The following is a 20707-nucleotide window of genomic DNA, read 5'->3' on the forward strand; positions in this document are numbered from 1 at the left end:
ACGCTGCAAGCTTGTACATCTGCTCTTTTCGGACTTTTTTTTAGGTAAATATCGAAAATGTTTGGAAGATTTTTATTAACACAAATCTTCTCTTCTGGTGGGGTCCCTGGCACAAAACATTTTTCAGATGGGGATCCGTGGCCAAATATAGATCAAATTGGGGGTACTTCAATTGGCACAAAAAATAACCACTTCTGTAGGAGACAGAGAAAGAGAGAGACTGTGAAGATTCTAGCCTGAGAACGGTTTATCACAAATACTCTGATCTCTTTCTTTCTCTCTCTCTCACACACACACACACACACACACACACACACACACACACACACACACACACACACACACACACACACACACACACACACACACACACACACACACACACACACACACTGTGACTCTTAGCTGTATAGCTAATGAGGCTGACTGGTGTGCGGTTACGGCGCAGCGTCAGACGGGCTCCTCACAGAGACCTATGGGAGTTCAGTCAGAAGTCATCTCTTTCTTCCTCCTCCTCCTCCTCCTCCTCCTCCTCCTCCTCTGCGCTCCTCACAAGGCAGCGCGTTAGCTCCTCAGTATCAGCTATCAAAGCAGTCAGAGACGTACCTGACGGCTCCGTCTCAATCTGCGTTAAGTGCTGTGGGGAGACGGGAGGTAAGCCCCCAGACAGGAGTTCAACCATGTTCCCCGGAGGATTCACATCTTTGCTATATAATTGTCAAAGAAAGAGAAACAAGAGCGTGCGTCTTAGTCAGAGTAGAATGGGACATGATGACGCGCTGGAGCAGTTATACTGTACAGTATAGTACAGTATGGGGCTATTCTTCCATAGATTTAATTTGGATTTAAGTTTGTTTTATTTTTTTTATTTTTTTTGGGGGTGCAGTAGATTAGAGTTTATCATGATTGATTATGTATGACGTTATAGAGTAGATCACGTATTTATTGATTATATTAATATCTAGGTCTGTAGTATGATGATACTAATACTTGATAGTTAGGAGTCGAGAAGTCTTCAGTAGGCCTCAGTAACTATTGTTTTGGTAAAGCCTATCTTGTTATGGTACAGCTCGTTCCAGAGGCCTTGAAGCCACACAGTATAACTCTAGTGTTTGACCATTCTTCTTGGCAGAACTACTTTACCACTGCCCAGAGTGTTAATTGTACTTCTGTCCATGATATCATGTTATATATAAACTTAACCACCACCACCTAATATAATTGTCTTGTCTCCTCATTTTCTCATGATTATTGATTGATCTGAATTCCACCACAGGGGGGTGGGACGAACGATAACTGTACCTATGCAGCGTCTGTGCACAGAGGATAACATATTGCCACTGTCAGGCCTCCTATCTCCTATCTCCATATTCTAACGTATTGTGTGTTTTCGTAAATTAATTAACTTGATCGTACTACAGCATCACACATAAACATCAACAGTTGCAGTAGATGCTCTACTTTTGCGCTATTTTTGAATCCTGAAAAGTAACAGTTTTGGACATATAGGAGGTTTCCACCCCACAGAGACGATATAAAACTTGGATATTAAAAGTTGTAAAGCTGCATCCTCGCTGGAAGACTTAAATAGCGAATGTGTGGGCCTTGAAGAGTTGGCAGGCTTGGGTAGTTTTACACTTGTGACTGCTGGTTGTTAGGATTCCACAGAACATGACACACACAGTGTTGGATGACTTTACAACCTTCCATAGACGGCAGGGTGAAACGCAGGGCAACCGGAAAGTTTGCTGAATTTCTTATGAGCAGCATGGCAAATATTCTACCACTATAGATACTTACATCAACGGCGCAAAACTCTTTCAACAAAATTGCCTTCAACTTTCAGTGATCTCCAACTACATTTGCTATAGTGTTGCTGTCGGGCAGAAACCTCCTTATTTAAATGTTTCTTTTGTGAATTAATGCTCTACTTGATCATACTACAGCGTCACACAAAGGCATCAAAAGTAGCAGATCCGCAAGTTTCACGCTTGCAGATCTGCTACTTTTGCTGTTTTTGAATTTGAATCTGAAAGTAACGCTTTTGGACATAATGAGGTTTCCACGCGACAGAGACGATAAATGAGATCACTTGCTGCTAAAATAAACCCTCTTGCTAAATTAACCCTGGATTAGTCTTGGAGGATTTGCCTCGATATGTGGGCTTCAGGGGCATGGCCACAGCATTTTTTTTTTTTTTTTTTGAGACCGGTGCCATCTTTGCCTCTACCCATGCTTGTGCACAATGTGCAGCTCAGATTCTGAGCTGGGCTGACTTCTGGCCCAGGGATATAATGGTTTCAGCCCAGAAGTTATTCTCGCTCGCCTAGTGGCGAAACACTTCTGGAAACTCAGATTAACCCTGGATTTATTTTTGCCAAAAAAGAAAAACCTTAATGTTAGTTCTCTGTCTTCCTTTATCCCTCCCTCACCCCTTTTTCTTCGTCATGCTTTCACACTCCATTCTCTAAATCTCTTGCACCGAACCCTCTCCTCGGTCCTCCTCCTCTACCTCCTTCGCCTCCCTCTCTCTCCCTTGCCATCCATCCATCCATCCAGTCCCGGCCATGATCACGTCGTACCCCAACACCACGCTGGCCACGCAGGGCGAGGAGAAGAAGATGAGCTGCACGGCCCACGGCGAGAAGCCCATCATGGTGCGCTGGGAGAAGGAGGAGCGCATCATAAACCCGGAGACCAGCCGCTACGTGGTCATCGTCAAGGAGGTGGTGGACGAGGTGGTCTCCACGCTGGTGGTGGGTTGCTCTGTCGCAACAATACTACATCCATGGTTTTATTTATGCGCTTTGCTTCATTTAGAGATGATTCGATAAGAGGTAACTTTAGATAGAGAGAGGGAATGACCCAGGTATCCTGGAGGTTCAAGGGCCAATGGTGAATTTCATGGATTTCTGTCTGTCCTCAGATCATGCCTACTGTCCGTGAGGACTCAGGTTTCTTCTCCTGTCATGCCATTAACTCCTTCGGTGAAGACCGTGGCATCATACAGCTGACAGTGCAAGGTGAGGTTCCCTCCATCTGCCTTCATGGTGCGCTCACTGTGAGCAGAAGTAGTGATGTAATGGTTCCATCCATCCATCCATCCGTCCACCTACTCTCTATCCATCCATCCATCCATCCATCCATCCATCCATCCATCCATCCATCCATCCATCCATTCATTCATTCATTCATTCATTCGTTCATTCGTTCAATCACTCTCTCCTACATGTTCCTCCCCCTCCAGAGGCTCCAGACCCTCCTGAGGTGGAGATCCGGGAGGTCAAAGACAGGACCATCGCTCTTCGGTGGACCATGGGTTTTGACGGCAACAGCCCCATCACAGGATACGACATCGAATGCAAGAACAAATCAGGTAGTGCTGCCAGGTCCTTTATTACTGTACATAACCAGCCTGTATTTGACGGAGAGGCTGATATCAGCCCTAGGGCTGATATCAGCCGTAGCTGAGCTGACCCATCAATGCAAGTTAAAGCCACTCTGAACTGTGTCACCATGACCCTCCCTGCCGAAGGAAGCTTGTCTAACGTGCTCTACTGATCAAATGCTATTTTCTCATTGCAATTGTAATTAAAAAAGGTCATGCGTAGTGTATGTGATTAACCAACCTGGAGCAATGATAAATCCCTGAGCAACAACATATTTTCGCTGTCAGACAGAAACCTTGTATTTACATGTTTCATAAATCAATGTCCTATTTTATACTTTGTCTTTGACATTTTACCCCAAACATAGTAAAAGAATAGCCACATTAAAAGCTCACAATGCTTCACAAACATTTTGGAAAATATTCTGCTTTAAAATGAAATGCCAAAAATAGGAATGTGATGTTGAAAGTAATTAAGTTTTGTCTGTGGGGGTTATAAATATTTAACCAATGAAAAGTGCACAAGAGCTTGTGAATTTAAAATGATAACTACATTGGATCCATTGAAACACAAGTTATTTTTTCATTTCCTGAAAAGTATATTTGTGTCTTTTCTTGCCACACATACTTTAAGTCTAAACGTGTCATTTGTGTGAATGAAGCTGAATGGACCTCCACTCTCTCCCTCCCAGCGTCATGGCTATCAGCCCAGGTAACCAAAGATGTGTCGCCCCAGCTCAACCAAGCCACCATCATTGACCTCCACCCTTCCTCCACCTACAACATCCGCATGGTGGCCAAGAACACCATCGGCAACAGCAACCCCAGTAATGAGCTCACCATCACCACCGACGAAGCAGGTCAGTGAGCCTACCAGCAGGAGCTCATTTATGATGTCCTCAGGTAGAGTGCAGTTTGCATCCATAGATACATTGAGAACGTTCAGTTGTCTCCTTGGAATCATGGAGCTACAGTATGTCACTGGTAAGTATTCAAATTAAAGACAGATTGAGTGGTATTATATAAACTTTCGTTTGTGAATAACATTTCATTGTGTCCAATCTGTAGGCTATAGTATGTTGATACAATATAACTTATACAATTGGGGGTGGTTGTACATTCATTTTCTGTGTCTAGGTGTGACCTTTGACACAATCCTTTTTTCTGGTTTGACAACATTTTTGACCTGAAAGTCTAAATTCAATTTCTCCCCTGAGCAAGCAGGCAGGCTCTTTTTGCTCAGTGGTAAAAATCCAGCACGAGACCCAGGTTCAAATCCAGGGTAGAACAGGAAAGGTACATATTGCAGCTTTAAAGGCGTTATAAGAGATATTTTGGGGGTAAAAGGTTAAAGCTCTATTAATCTGATAGCAATCATTGTTATAGAGATTAGAGAGTCTTAGTTCAGTAACAGGGGTCTCCAAATCTCTCCAGTTTTAGTAAACAGAAATTATTATTTCAAAAGAAAATATAACTTACACCACCTTTAACCATTTACAGTGAACTGTATTTAGTTTGACGGGGTACCCCAGGGAGGGACTCACTTCCATCTACACCAAACATTTCTGAAACAGCAGGCTCACAATGTGTTGAAGACGCTAGGGGGAAACAAAGGGACAAGTTCAGATACTTTTCAGAATTAAAATCCAAAAGTAGCAGATCTACAAGCTCAACATTCCCAGCTTTGCACCGCGTTTCGAGCTTGTGGATCTGCTAGTTTTGATGCTTTTGTGCGACACTGTAGTATGATCAAGTAGGTTAAGTTAATTTACAAAATAAAAAAATAAAAATGGTTATATATATGTAGCTATAATAGTACAAGGTCTGTCTCACTACTTGATTTGGCGACTGTATCTCCACCCCTGTCCTGCCTTTTATTTATCGTACAGTGACACCTCCACAGAGAAGCCAGTACATGCAGTGAATATAGTTAACACATTTTCCTGGATTTTGGGGGAAAGTATAGCTCACCAGGGAGCAATAAAATCAAAATAATAATCAAATGTAGCAATTATGATTAAATCGAATGTGGTTTCACATCGTCAAGGTTTATGTGTAACTAAGGAGCTGTAATGTTTTGATGAGAGTTGAGTTGGTGAATTGTCTCTTGGATAACCATTCCTAACTCAGCAGCGCCCCCTAGTGAGACAAAATATTAGGGCAAGGATTATTCCATTCATTTCAAGGCAATGAATGCTGGTGATGTATTTAATTTGTATTCTAGGACTTTCCGTCTAAACGACGATCATCAGGTATCCAGGAAACCCTACCCTGTAGGCTGATTTTGTAGTTTGTTTTCCAGTTCAGGTTAAAACTACAACAGATTATAAACATGGCAGGCTTGTAAGCTACACAGCTGTCTGTTAGATTTATGTATGCTCAGAGCTATATGGATGTGCCAAGGCTGAACAAAAGCTTTTTTCCTGGCAGCGAACAGAGCTCTAAACAAATAAATAAATAAAAAATAAGAGGAAGAAATGGCAGTGACAAATGACTCTCTATGTGTGTATATATATACAGACTTCTTTGCACATTCGATTAGGTCAAATGACTCTCATTTATGTGTGTATGCTATTAGGTACAGTATGCATATGCACTTCATCTGCACAGCTAGATATGTCTATGTATAACTGTGGAACAAACTCCCCATTGCAGTGAGAACTGCAGACTCACTGCCAATTGTCAGACTCAACTTACCTTAGCACTTTCCCTAACTTTGACGACCATGCAGGCTTATAAAAGGTTCAAATGTAATTTAGATATCATAGCATGTTATTTAGACAGTTGACCTTCATTTGTTGACCTGGCATCCTATAGTTTTTGATGTATTACCTTGTATTTACCGTCTGTTTGTTTTGCAGCCCCGGATGGACCTCCACAGGATGTGATTCTGGAACCCACGTCTCCTCAGAGCATCAGAGTCACTTGGAAGGTACTGTAGTCTAGACCAGGGGTCTTCAATGTTTTTTTCAGGTCGAGGACCCCTTAGCTGAGAGAGAGAGAGAGAGATATAAAGCTGAAGAGTGATGAAGCATTGATTTCATAGATAGCTTCATAGACTTGGTAGCATTGATGCGCATGACATCATCATCATACCCGAAGTTATGTGGGAACACCTACTGAGTGGCAAAAACTGCTTTCTGGCCTTGACAGCCCATACCTCCAAACAGAAAATTCTGTAATCTGATTGCATTAAATGATGTTAAACGACGTTAAACTCACTTTGCCACTCGATTTGCCATTCCCTTTATGCATGCGTATACCCTCTATTTTCCATTGACCAGTTAAACCCTCAATACTTAAAAATGTAAAATACATGTACTTGGTCTGCTCTTTTTCTCACTACACCAAACCTCTTTGACGAAAATAGCCAATCTACAAACTCACAATCCCTCGCTACCCGAGCCATTATGAGCATGGAGATCTGCTATTTTCGGCTAATGTTCCCCTCAGAAAAAGGATGCTAGGGTTCAGGTGGTTAATGTAAAAATTGTTCCTATCAGGCAAAGATTTGGCGGCCCCCTTGTAGTAACTCTGAGGACCACCTGGGTGTCCCCGTTGAGGGCCCCTGATCTAGACGCAATTCAACTGCTTGTGACCACATTCAATACAATGAATACTACTTCAGTAGTTACCACATTAATAACCTCCCTGTTTTGAGCAAAAATAAGTAGATAAAATGTAACTTTTCCAAAATAATTTCAAACATTTTCTACAATCATAATTCTTTAAAGATTGCGAAAATAGACACTCTACAAGTCGCGCTGATATGCGCGGTGATTGTTTATTGTTTATGGTTCCAGGTTTGTGGTGCATGATGGCAGTGAAATGCTGCTTCACCATGTTTTGATCCAAATGTACTGTGAACAGTTAGCAGGCCAGGCTAAGATGACCTAAGGGTTCTAGGGGGTTCATATGGCTCCAGCATGTCTAAGATGTAGCTGGGCCCAGAGCCACGGTGAATTTTATAGACAACTAACAACATTTTAAAATCAATTCTCTGGGAGACTGGTAGCCAATGTAAGGATTTTAGGACCGGTGTAATACAGTATGGTCATATTTTCTAGTTTTCATCAGGAGTCTAGCAGCAGTTGGAGTTGTCGAAGAGCTTTGCTTGAGAGTCCCGTCCAGACCATTACTGTAATCCAGTCTACTGGAAACTAAGGCTGGGCAATATATCGAAAATATATCGATATTGAGGTATCAACATACAAGGTATACATATCGACGAAGACTGCTTGAAATTAGGTATTGGTGTATGTGTCAAATTAATTAATAGACACACTATGCATGCACATAGTACATGCAAAAAAACAGTCTATCTGTAACCAGGTGTGGTAATGCAATTGTTTTTACTAATATCGTGAGTAATATCGATATCGAGGTATTCAACAATATTATCGAATATCAAAGGTTTTCCTAATATCGCCCAGCCTTACTGGAAACAAAAGCATCTAAGCATGTATTTCTATGTTTTGCTTGGACATAATTATTCCCCTGACTATTGCAATATTTGTAAGGTGATAATAGGCAGATGAACTTACAAATGTACAATCCCAAAGTCCACAATGTAGATAAATGTACAGTATGTTAACCATAATCAATACAGCTATTTTGGCTATTTGTCATACGGCGTGCAAAGGAGTTAAGGAAATCACACACAAAAAAATCACAGACACCGTCCATTATTATTATTTTCATAATTAGGGCTGCCTGATTTATAATACTTATCTTCCTACCATACACACAACTAACTAAAGCAATGGTTCTCTAAGTGGGGTCCTTGAGGGGATCCCAGGGGGCCGCAGCTAAATTAATTAATACATCATCACAATCATTTTAACCGCTTTATCCATATGATGGCTAGTCAAAAATAGCAGATATACAAGCTCACAGTGTGTCACTTCATGCCACGCGGCGAGCTTGTACATCTGCTATTTTAGATTTATCTTGAAAGATATCGAATAATGTTGATAATTTTAAAGGAAACTCTTCTGGGGGTCCCTGGCAAAACCTTTTTAGGTCCGGGCCAAATACATTTTGGGGGTCATTGAAAAAGCTGTATAAACTGTATCATTATTATAGAACAGTGGTTCTCAAAGTGGATTCCAGGGACTCTGTGGGTTCCTTTAGGGGTGTCTAATTTGTCCCATACAAGTCTGTAACTCTGACAGTGTACAAATGGAACCAAATGAACCCTAACAGTTTCCTTTGGTTCCATTTGTATACTGTCAGAGTTAAGGGGAGACCCTGAAATTTGAAAGTTTGAGAAACACTGTTATAGAACCACTGGCTCAAAGTACTTCTTTTTCCCGTGGTTTGCAGCCGCCCCACAAGTACCTGCAGAACGGGGTGATCCGCAGCTACCAGGTGGGCTACAGGGAGTACAGCCCCGGGGGAGGCCACCAGTTCACCATCCTCAGCATGGACACCACGGGCGACACCACGGAGAGCCTCCTGCTGGACAACCTGAAGAAGTTCACCCAGTACAGCGTGGTGGTGCAGGCGGCCAACAGGGCGGGCACGGGGCCATCCTCCCAGCAGGTGGTCACCAAGACCCTGGAGGATGGTACGTACTGGACTGTAGGCCAGTGGTTCTCAACCTGTGGGTTCGGGATCTCCAGGGGGGTCCCCAAATTATTTTGGGGGGCGTTGTGAGCATGTAGATCAGCTATTTTCAGAGAAGAACCGTGTTATACAAAATGTAATGCCTCAACTCCTAGTGCTCGTCAGGGTGGGGGGTCCCCAGTTAAAATATGATTATTTTGGGGGTCGCAGCCTGAAAAGGTTGAGAACCACTGCTGTAGGCAGTGGTGGGAAAAGTACTCAAATTTTTTCACTTAAAGGGGAATACCACTCATTTTCAACTTTGAACTATGTCATTAATATACCTTAGAGTTGTTGTGTGGAAATAAGAAAAAGTCCCTCCCTTCTGTGTTGCCTAGAACTGGAGGATTGATTGTGGGGTCATGTGATCCCTGATCAGTGACATCATGAAGATGTACTCCGCAAGCCAAAGAGTTGCTTGTACAGTACATCTGCTAATTTTGAATAGCCAAGGCTGAGATCTAAAAATGGCACAGATGCTTTCCCGGTTTTAATGGGTTAATCTTGCCCATGTAGGTTCATTAAATGTTCTTATTTTCTGTATCATCAACGAATTGACATGAAACAATTCTAATCGATTTTTATAATCATACATCTTACACAAATATCTAAATTGACGATATACAAGTTCACAACGCGCTGTGACTTGTGAGCTTTTAGATCGTCTATTTTCACAAAAAAATATACTCGTTCATCTGGCCAAAAGTTTGAAATAATCATGTCATATGGCCAAGTTATATGGAGTGCTATAATGACAACGTATCAAATTCATGTGGTGTATAAAATAAGGAGTGATGGCAAAGCTGAAAGCATTGTAGATCTGGATTGTTTGAATAAAGCAATGGACAAGACTACTATAGAAGGATTTATAACAATTTCTGTTGTGCCAGCTGAATAATGGCACAATCTTTTTTTTTTTTTTTTTGTACTTGCACAACCGTTTTTTTGTAGACATGTGAGCCTACAATATGTTGTTTTGTATCTTTTACATTCAGGTTGTTTATTTAGAATGCAGGCATGTTGAGTGAGTGAACTGTGAGTGAACTGAAACCTAATGGATCCCAATGCTGCAAGATAGGCAGAATGAACAAACTCATCCTTGTAGAAAGAGTCCCCTCTGCTGGACATTTATTGAACTGCATCTGGTCAAGTTCATTCTTTGACTGCTTTGTTGTTTTACATTCATACTGCTGCTGGCTATCTATCTACCCCAACAGCTGAGTACTGAATATCATGAACTTAGTACATCTGAATATAATTTCATATGATGCAAAACCCCCAGCTATTATCAGTTTTGCATTTGAAACGGTATTGATTGAAGCGTTCTATTATTCATAACTTATTGAGTTGTTTACTTTAGTGATTCTTTTCAAAGATGGGAGTGTTTCTAGAATAAAACCCAACATTTCAGCAATATTGTGCCTAAAGTCTGTATTTAGTTCTCTCCATAATGTGTTTGGTGTTTACTGTTTATGGCATAGTGGATGTCTCCATCTTACTATGAAAGAAAGTCAAGAATGATCAGTCTCTCCTCTCCTCTCCTCTCCTCTCCTCTCCTCTCCTCTCCTCTCCTCTCCTCTCCTCTCCTCTCCTCTCCTCTCCTCTCCTCTCCTCAGTGCCATCACGGCCTCCTGAAAACGTGCTGGCCGTGGCCAAGTCTCCAGAGGTCATCTCGTTGTCCTGGATGACCCTGCCCAGGGAGGCCCTCAATGGAATCCTCCAGGGCTACAGAGTCATCTACTGGGCCAACCTGCCTGATGGAGGTACGTGCTGAGTTTCATGGTGCAAATAGAACTACACTACATTCCAGGGACGTGCAGAGTATTTTAAAGAGGCAGGGGCTTATGAAGAGAAGGCTTTCACACACCCAGTTCCTCTCTAGCAGGTGCGTGGGTAACAAAACATTAGGAGGAGATCTGACAAGTAGACAGATTGAGTTGTAGATTGAGTAGGCAGTTTGCGGGTCAATCTGTCTACTCGTCAGATCTCTTAATGAGGCAGGGGCTGAAATTTCTAAAAGGGCCTTTTGGTGAAAATATTGAAAATAGACGACCTCCAAGCTCACAACGCGACGCGTTGTGAGCTTGGAGGTCGGCTATTTTCTGTACTTATTTATGGTCTGGAGAGGGCACTTTTTACAGATGGGAAAAAAGCGAAAGTAGTACCTGTGCACTCTGCTGGCGTGCAAGTAAGCCATACTGTATGGCCAGCGACCACGGTTTTCCCAGGGACCCTAAGCGCAACGGTGGGGGCCAGTGGTGGACAAGGAGGTAGGGAGCGCTTCGCTGTGTTCACTTGGACCGTACGGAGGTGCCGAACGTCGGGGGGGGGGGGGGGGGGGGGGGGGGTGAAGTTTTACTATTCTGTCCATAACGGCACATAACGCGGTAACGGCGCTGAGTCGCCTCATGTGCCTCATGTGTCGTCATCACCCTTGCAGCCCCCCGCGCCCCCACCGTTGTGCTCTGGGAAAACCGCGGTCGCGTATGGCCACGAGTGCACAAGGCACAAGTTGGCAGAGTGCAGTCTAGTTCTAGCATAGATTATTCAGCATAATTTACATTCAGTTACATTACAGTATCTAGCCTGTCAGTTGAATGAATAAAGTGGAGCGGAGGTTCTGCAGCTAAATGAGGTCATACAGCATCAAGATCTGATTCACCACTTTAAACCTACATACATTACATTGGCTATTTGAAAATAAGCGATCTACAAGTACACAACACGTCACATAAAAAAGATTAATTGCGGGTCCTTTACATAAAAAACCTTTTGAGAGCAGCTGCTGTGGTTCAGTCATACAGTAGTTTGCCCACTAGGGGAAGCTGTGGTCTCATACTCTACTGGGCTGACTCCTCAATAAATACAACTTTATGGTGTGTGCAGCCAGAGTGCTTTTTGCTCATTAGTTCATAGTGGGGGAGCCAATCGAGCAGATTCTGTTGGTCGTAATTTTGGAATGTTAATTTTTGGAGACATGTATATCTTGATTCTTGGGGTTCTCAGAATGTCAAAAAAACATGTCTCCAATTTTTCTTTTTGGGTTTAGCTTGTGTAATTAGCATAATTAGCCAATTAATTGCCAAAAACAGTAAATGGCAATAACTTTGCTTCTAGGTAACTTATAAAGGTGATCTAAGAGTCTAAGTCCATGTTTGTGAGGTCCAGAAATTCATCTGTTACCATTGTGAAGTCATACAACATTTCCTAGTTAGCATAATTAGCATAAATGATGCAAAAACGAGGCGAAAATGAGCAAATTGCTTCATTTCTTTAGTTTTAGTCAACTTTGAAAGCTTCTCACTGTGGGTTATGTACGTGGTCCTCATACCATACCATTGCCTGGTAATGGGCACGGGTAATGGCTTGATGTAATGCTCCTTGTGTAGGTGGCAGCTTCTCGGCTTCTAATTGTTTCTTTGTGAATAACCTCCACCTGAGCTCACCAACATCCACAAGATTTGTAGCGGGCTCGTACAGCTGGTAAACAAATGCTTCAATCTTGTTTTCTGCGTCAGAACTGAGCTTTTTTGTAGTACCTAGAATAGCAAATGCAAATGGGAAAGCCATAATGGATCAAGAGATGTTCCCAGTGGGCTGACCACTTCATAGCCACACTGGACAGGAAGACCAAAGAACATAGTGAGACCCATGTAGTATTTGACCGCCATGACATTGCATCTTCACTGAGGGAGGCCACATGTAAGCGATGCCAGGGTGGCAAGCCCCCTACCACTTATCATGTGGAAGACAACACACTAATAGGGATGGTGTCAGAAAAACTGTCAGGTATCCACACCAAAGATGAGCTGACTGTCTATCTGGCTAAGAAAGCCCTCCAACACTTCCAGGGGAAACCCAACATTTTCATAATCACGTCAAGGCAACATGTCCACTCAAACTCTATCAATGTAAAACATCTCCACAGCTCACAGGAAGAGGCTGACACAAGGATAATCCTGCACATCCTGCTGTGTGTGGGTTGTACAAGGACCCCCATTTCATCACCGGTGTGGGGAACAAAAAACGTATCATCTCACTGTAGCCAGTAGTGCACTGGGTAAAACAAGGACTTCAGCCTTACCAGGGTTACATGCCATTTCTGGAGCTGACCAGCCAGGCCATTTTGCTGGCAAGGGAAAGTTAACCTGTTGGCAAGCCCTGTGGAGGTGGTATCTGCATTTGCTACTCTAGGTACTGCAAACAAGCTCAGTTCTGACACAGAAAAAAAGATTGAAGCATTTGTTTCCCAGCTACAAATACAATCCCGGTACAAATCTTGTGGATGTTGGTGAGCTCAGGTGGAGGTTATTCACAAAGAAACAATTAGAAGCAGAGAAGCTGCAACCTACACAAGGAGCATTACATCAAGCCATTGCCTGTGCCCATTACCAGGCAATGGTATGGTATGAGGAGTAAGGACAACGTACATAACCCACAGATACCACCAGCAACTGAATATGGATGGGAGGCTGAGGGAAATCAACTGGTGCTAGTCCCAACACATGACCCCCAGCTCCAGCCACCATTACCCAACTGAAATCCCAGTGCATGTCACATTGTTCTTGTCGATCTCAAACGTGTAACTGCTCTCAGATATGCATGTGTGGGGCAGATGAATAGGGGCGTTGAAATGTAAGCAAGGCACATCTGTTGGGGATTGATGATGATGACAACAAAGATGTGTTTAAATGTGTTTACAAAACTTTCTGTAAATATTAGAACAAACAATCAATCTGTGACCATTTCTCATATTGTTCTTTATTTTATATGAGGGATATACAGTATATAGGCCTATATATATTGTAACGTTTTGCAGACTGAGTGAGGCAGTTCGCTCCCAAACCAGGAAGCGAACCCCAGCCCCCCACTCAGCAGACAAGGCAAGCAGCTCGCTTGGCATGGCGAGTTACGGCCCGATCTCTTGCAGGGTCGTTACAATATATATGTAAATTACGCTAATAATGAAAGGTTAGATAGACATGCAAACAGACTTACACTGTCTGTAAGATCATCTTTATTAATTAACTTAAAGCAAAGAAATATAGCTATTTCTCGTTTGGGTGTGATTATTACATAATTATTACACAGACAAAGGGTTACATGATTTATTTATAGGATGATGAGAATTGACTTGTAAACATACATCTTAGAGTTTGTGAGAAGCTTTCAAAGTTGACTAAAACTTAAAAAAAATGCAGCAATTTACTTATTTTCACCCGTTTTTGAATAATGTATGCTAATTATGATAATTAGGAAAGGTTGTATGACTTCACAATGGTAACAGATGAATTTCTGGACCTCACAAACATGGACTTAGACTCTTAGATCACCTTTATAAGTTACCTAGAAGCAAAGTTATTGCCATTTCCTGTTTTGGGCAATGAATTGGCTAATTATGCTAATTACACATGCTAAACCCCAAAATAAAAATTGGAGACATGTTTTTTTGGCATTCTGAGAACCCCAAGAATCAAGATATACATGTCTCCAAAAATTAACATTCCAAAAGTACGGAAATTGATAGGCTCCTCTACTATCAGTGAGAGTCTTTGTAGCTTCATGAAGTGCATCCATCCTGTCCATCGTTTGAAGGGAAGTCCCAAGGTGCAAGTAATGACTGTTATTAAGCACTTAAATCCTACACACAGTATACCGGTACGCATTGTTTAGGCCTGCTGGGGGTCCCCCCGGGGGCTATACAAGGGCCGGCTTCTTTTTCCCCCTCGACATTAAATCTCTTCACCGAAAAGATCAGATCTACGTGCAGATCTACATGCAGATCTACTAGCCCCAAGGCAGACACAGCATGTTGTGAGCTTGTAGATCTGCTGTTTTCTCTGAATGTTCGCCCTAGAATATAGGGACACTAGGGTTCATGTGGATACAAAAAAGGCGAAAAACTGTTTCCTTCTACATGGGTCCAGGGACCATTGTATCCATTTCACCTCAATTTAATTTGAACCATCTATATCTGAGGCATTATATTTAAACTGTTATGTTTTATCATTATTGCCACAATTGCTAGATAATGGTTCCGTAGGGACAGTATACGTCCTCAATCATACCATTAGACTGAAAGGCACGGTATCAGCAGTTTGTTTGATTGATATTACATGTGAGTAAAACTAAACCACATGTACAGTAGTCAGTCGTGCATACTTCATTGCAACACGCACGCATGAGAAAATCAATAAATACTGAAAATAATGAAGAAAAAAAAGGCATGCGTGCATGAGTAAGTTGGCAGTAGCTTATTTCCTTGGAGAGCACTGTATGCCAGTTAGCGCTAAATTGAAAGTGTCTTGCGTGTATGGGACGTGTACATCTTAGCTTGTCTATTTTTGTTGTAATACGTCTTGTCTTTCTCGTTAATGTATGAGAGCCATCCGAATGTCTATGTAAATGCCTGCCAGGGCAAATGACGAAACGTGCGACCAACCAACCATTTCCTTTTTCGAAAGAGTTCTGGTAACAATGCCCTGGCCCTGTGGACTCTGTGAAAGGCTAAATCTGATTTCTCAACTTGCTGTGTGCAATGTATGAGCTGATAGCTGTTTTTCCAAGCTTAACAAGCAATGAAAATAATACATCTGCCACACAAGGGAAACAAAAGAAAATCGGATTTCTCGGCTTCCTGTAAATATATCCAGTCTATGTCTTCTTCTTTGCTGAATGTGCCCCGAGCCCCAGCAGTGATCCAACTGGCAGCCTGGCCAACCTCCATCAATAATTCACTATGCAATAACTCAGTGAGGGCCACTGCTTCAGACCCAGGGTGGAGAACACTGTCAAGGACAGAGGAGAGGAGAGGAGAGGAGAGGAGAGGAGAGGAGAGGAGAGGAGAGGAGAGGAGAGGAGAGGAGAGGAGAGGAGAGGAGAGGAGAGAGGACGGCACGAGGAAGAGTAGAGGATATACAATGCAATACTGAAGTTGCGTGAAAAAGCAAGCTGCTGTATGATCAATTATTCATGCATATTATGAATATATATGACAGCATCAATTATTTGTGAATGGATACAAAGGCATGCATTTTTGTATTGTTGTGTGCATACACCTCTGTGTGGGTATTCTTCATAACTGTATTTACTTATGGCTTGCAACATTTCCTCACTCATAACTTTCCAGCTAATGTAAAATGAGCCGGCTAAAGTGAATATACTTTATGTGCTTTCTTCTAGACACTGAGGTCCACAATATCAGCAACAAGGAGTAGAATTAGCATGTCTTTTTTTCTCAACAACTGAATTTGCTCTCCCCTGACAGAGTTGGGAGAGATCAGGAACGTGACAACCGGTCAGCCATCTCTGGAGCTGGACAACCTGGAGAAATACACCAACTACAGCATCCAGGTGCTAGCCTTCACCAGGGCCGGGGACGGAGTCCGCAGTGAGCAGATCTACGTACGCACCAAGGAGGATGGTAAGACACAACACTACAGCAGTGGTTCTCAACAAATTATTTTGGGGGGTCCCCAGATTATTAACTTAATGTTCAACATTGTTTTCTCACTCAACAGTAAACAAATATAAAGTTTAAGAGTAAAGAGGGTATCTACACATTTCTAAAGTGACAATCTATGGACTTTTTAATGCCTCTAAAATAAGAAATGAAACATTGGCCAAATTGTCAAATATTAGAGGCAGAAATTGTGAAATGTGCCGATCTATATGCTCACAACGCCTCGCAACGCAAAGGTGTAGATCTGCTATTTTCACAATAGAACTGTGTTATACAAAATGTAACTCTCAGTGCTCGTCAGGGTTATTTTTATATGATCAACAATCTTAGAAGGAAACATATCATGAAATATATCATGGAAGTATAACTATTAGGCTATAACTTTATTCTTTCTAAATAAAGGTGTATACCCTTTTTTTATATCAATGTGGTTAATGTTTGGTTCTATTGGTTGATCTAAATGGATGTCTGATACATATAATTAATGTGCAAACCTATAGAAGGCCATAAAGCGTATATAGGATGCTACACGGTAAAATCCTCAGTGTTAACTCTGAGAGTGAACAAAATGACACTAAATAGACCCATTTGATGTCATTTGTACACTCTCTGAGGGCTCTATTTTGATTGTCCATACTGTCTCCGACCACCAAACTTTTCGGCGGAAAGGTCCGCTTCAACTACAAAATGGCGTCACTCGCATCTTCTGAAAGCATTACCCCGAATTAGAAAGTCGGAAAGTCGGAAAGTCTTAACTCTCTGACGAAAAGTTCGGTTTTCGGAGACAGTATGGACAGGCCTTTAAGTTAAGGCATAAGAGCTGGTACTTGAGACAATCAAAATAGTTAAATAAACACTGAGATGTTTTACTGTTTATACTGTATGTCTATGTGAGAGACATGGAGGCTGACTCTGCTCTCCCACAGTTCCCGGCCCACCGGCGGGGGTGAAGGCAGCGGCCTCCACCAGCTCCGTGGTGTTCGTCTCCTGGCTGCCACCCCTCAAACTCAACGGCATTATCAGGAAGTACATCGTCTTCTGCTCCAACCTCCACCCTATGGTATGACACTATCACATCTGCTGTTCTTAACCCGCAAGGCGGTTACGTTTTATTTCTTTTAGTTTTGTCTTTATTGAGATAAGAGAGTCGGAGTGTAGTCAGATGAAGAGGAGGCCGTGGACAGAGAAGGCTGGAGGAGGATGTTGTCTTTGTGGCCGATGCACTGTGCATCTCACCGCACGAACCACAGCATTGAGGGAGTTTCCTACATGTTGTTATTGTAGTGTTTGGTGGTGTGATGCTTCGTTTCCAGAGTTCTCTTGGTGGAAGAAAGCACCCAGAACGAACTTCTCCACTTGCAATTAACTATTGGGAACAGAAACAGTATTTCGATACGCAGACCTTCATCAGGTAATCCTTTGAAGATGCAGTATGTTGATGTGTTTCTGCTCCCAATAAATCCTCCTGTAATTGCTAGAGTTCTATTCTTAAAATGTAATCACATTTCCACAGCCATGCAACCGTATAGCTTTTGGAGGTTTTTGTTTTCAGCGGCAATAATGAAACAGAAGGTATATACAGTAGATGAGGATCATGGATCAGCCTGAACAATACCTTCTTTGTGGAACTTGCTCCTTAGGGATTAGAACCACAGTGGAAATATACTGTAGGACCAATGGGGGAAAAAAGTAATGGAAAAATCACGGCCCCCTCAGACATTAGAAGGACATTCTAATGCGCGAGGGGACCATGATTTATCTTTTCATTTCTTTTTAATATGTTATTTTATTATGTTTATTTTATTTGAAAGTGAAATATCCCTTTAATGTAAAAAACAATGTCATGGTATCTTTTCTTTAAAACCTTGAAAATGTTGTTTGAATTGTGATACCAATAAATAAAGAATACTACGTTCCATTGTTCCATGCTCTGAAAATGCACCCGGCCCACCCATCTGACACACTGCAGCCGAGTGGTCAGATGGGTGGGCCACAGACATTTTTTAGGATATTGGGAACCACTGCACTACAGTGTCCCTTCCTTACTCTGTGTTGTCCAGGTGATGAGTGAGTTTGAGGCGTCTCCAGATGTGTACTTCTACAGAATCCCCAACCTGGCTCGAAACAGACAGTATAGCATCTGGGTGGTGGCAGTGACCGCTGCTGGCCATGGAAACAACAGCGACAAGATCACAGTGGAACCTCTGGCCAAAGGTAGACCCACTTAATATGAAGTAATCTGACAGTTTTAACTTTATGGGAAATATTTCAATGTGTCCCAAGCATTTTCTACGGAGCTGCAGAGGGTGAATAAAAAATCTCACACAATGTTGATCTGTTTCTTTGTTTGTCAATTTGTTTTTCATCCACATGTGTAAAGATACTGTAGTCTGCACATTAACATGATAGATCTGTTTAATAACCAGATGTATATCATAGGCTGCTTGTGACAATTGTATAGATATAAATAAATCCTTCATAAATACATTCTGTGTGTGTACTTATACCGTATGTGTCTAATATCTATTGTCTATCTGTCCTCCTGTGTGTGTGTGTGTGTGTGTGTGTGTGTGTGTGTGTGTGTGTGTGTGTGTGTGTGTGTGTGTGTGTGTGTGTGTGTGTGTGTGACCCATCTTTGTCCCTCTCAGCCCCAGCCAGAATCCTGACCTTCAACGGGACAGTGACCACTCCCTGGATGAAGGACATTCTACTGCCATGCAAGGCTGTGGGCGACCCCCCACCCACTATCAAGTGGCTCAAAGGAAAGTAAGTGACACACATTCCCCACAGAATACTAGATTGTTTAACCAGTTGAACCCTAGCGTACATCAGTGGTTCTCAACCTTTTCAGGTCGCGACCCCCAAAATAATCATATTTTAAGTGGGGACCCTCCCCACCCTGACGAGCATTAGAGTTACATTTTGTATAACACGGTTCTATATGAAAATAGCAGATCTACATGCTCACAATGCTTCGCTTTGCGAGGCGTTGTGAGCATGTAGATCGGCTATTTTCACAATTTCCACCTCTAATATTTGACAATTTGGCCAATGTTTAATTTGTCATTTTAGAGGTATTAAAATGTCCTTAAATTGTCACTTTAGAAATATGTAGATACCCTTTATAGTCTATACACTTAAACGTTATGTTGGTTTGTTTACTGTTGAGTGAGAAAACAACATTGCACATTAAGTTAATGATCTGGGGACCCCCCAAAATAATTTGGGGACACCTCAGGTTGAGAACCACTGGCGTACTGTACAACATTGCGGATCTTGTGACATGTTCTGAACTTGTAGATTGATCACATAAGAGATTTGGAGAGATATAGAGGGAGAAAAAGTATAGACCTCTGGGGAATTCCGGCCATTGAATCATATAAAGTTTAAGTGGTTGAAACCCCTTCTATAATATTGTCTATCCTCTCCACTCATCACCCCTTCATGACTGGTAGAAATAATAGGCATAATCAATGACCACATTAGAAATTAGTGTTTAATTACACTTTATATGTGCATATCCTTGAAGTGATATTGTGTTGGAACTTGTGTTGAAACAATCAATCAATCAATTAGGGATCCTAGCTCTCATCTTGTGCTCACTATTTCCAGAGAGAGCACCGACGGACCAGTTTATTTTGTACACTGGGTTTGTAGTCAACAACGAAGATGACAGTGTTTTTTTCTCCTGTCTGTATTACCCATATGGCAATTATTTCTGGTGACATTTTCCTTCCGTCTCTCCACCCAGCACCAATGGGACTCCCACCCCTGTCCTTGTGGACGGGCGGCGTAGTGTCCATGGCAACGGCAGCTTCATCATCCGCACGGTGAAAGCAGAGGATTCTGGGAACTACAGCTGTGTGGCCAGCAACAACTGGGGCTCTGACGAGATCACTCTCAACCTGCAGGTTCAAGGTGGGCAGCAGCAGCTTACTAATACACATACTTTCCTTTATTGATAAAACACCAAAAGCCATTCATTTTTTATCAGTGGTAGGGGTGTCGTTGCTGTCGGGCAGAAATGTCCTATCTCCATATTTTAACTTTTTGTGTTATTTTTGTAAATGAATGCCCTACTCCATCATACTACAGCATCACACAAAAACATCAAAAGTAGCATAGATTTTTGGTTTTGGACAGTTTATTTTTTATTATTTTTAACATTTGTTTTTTGGGGCTTTTTATGCCTTTACTTGATAGGATAGTAGACTGACAGGAAATGGGGAGAGAGATGGGGAATGACATGT

The 20707-nt window shown here is 42.1% G+C and overlaps 1 protein-coding gene across 1 annotated transcript in view; it reads left to right on the forward strand.

The window, feature by feature from the left end:
- Positions 1-20707, forward strand: part of dscamb (Down syndrome cell adhesion molecule b) — a gene marked incomplete at both ends in the record, with an annotated part of 264878 nt that overhangs the window by 218500 nt on the left and 25671 nt on the right. Inside the window, 12 exons of the mRNA XM_080731519.1 lie at positions 2560-2756; positions 2927-3023; positions 3248-3376; positions 4081-4248; positions 6250-6320; positions 8714-8957; positions 10612-10758; positions 16263-16418; positions 17384-17517; positions 18518-18671; positions 19106-19223; positions 20209-20375. Of these exons, the coding sequence (XP_080587645.1) occupies positions 2560-2756; positions 2927-3023; positions 3248-3376; positions 4081-4248; positions 6250-6320; positions 8714-8957; positions 10612-10758; positions 16263-16418; positions 17384-17517; positions 18518-18671; positions 19106-19223; positions 20209-20375 (1782 nt within the window). The remainder of the gene's footprint in view (positions 1-2559; positions 2757-2926; positions 3024-3247; positions 3377-4080; positions 4249-6249; positions 6321-8713; positions 8958-10611; positions 10759-16262; positions 16419-17383; positions 17518-18517; positions 18672-19105; positions 19224-20208; positions 20376-20707) is intronic.

The sequence above is a fragment of the Nannobrachium achirus genome, assembly GCF_963921795.1.
Source record: "Nannobrachium achirus genome assembly, chromosome: 8".
NCBI lineage: Eukaryota > Metazoa > Chordata > Actinopteri > Myctophiformes > Myctophidae > Nannobrachium > Nannobrachium achirus.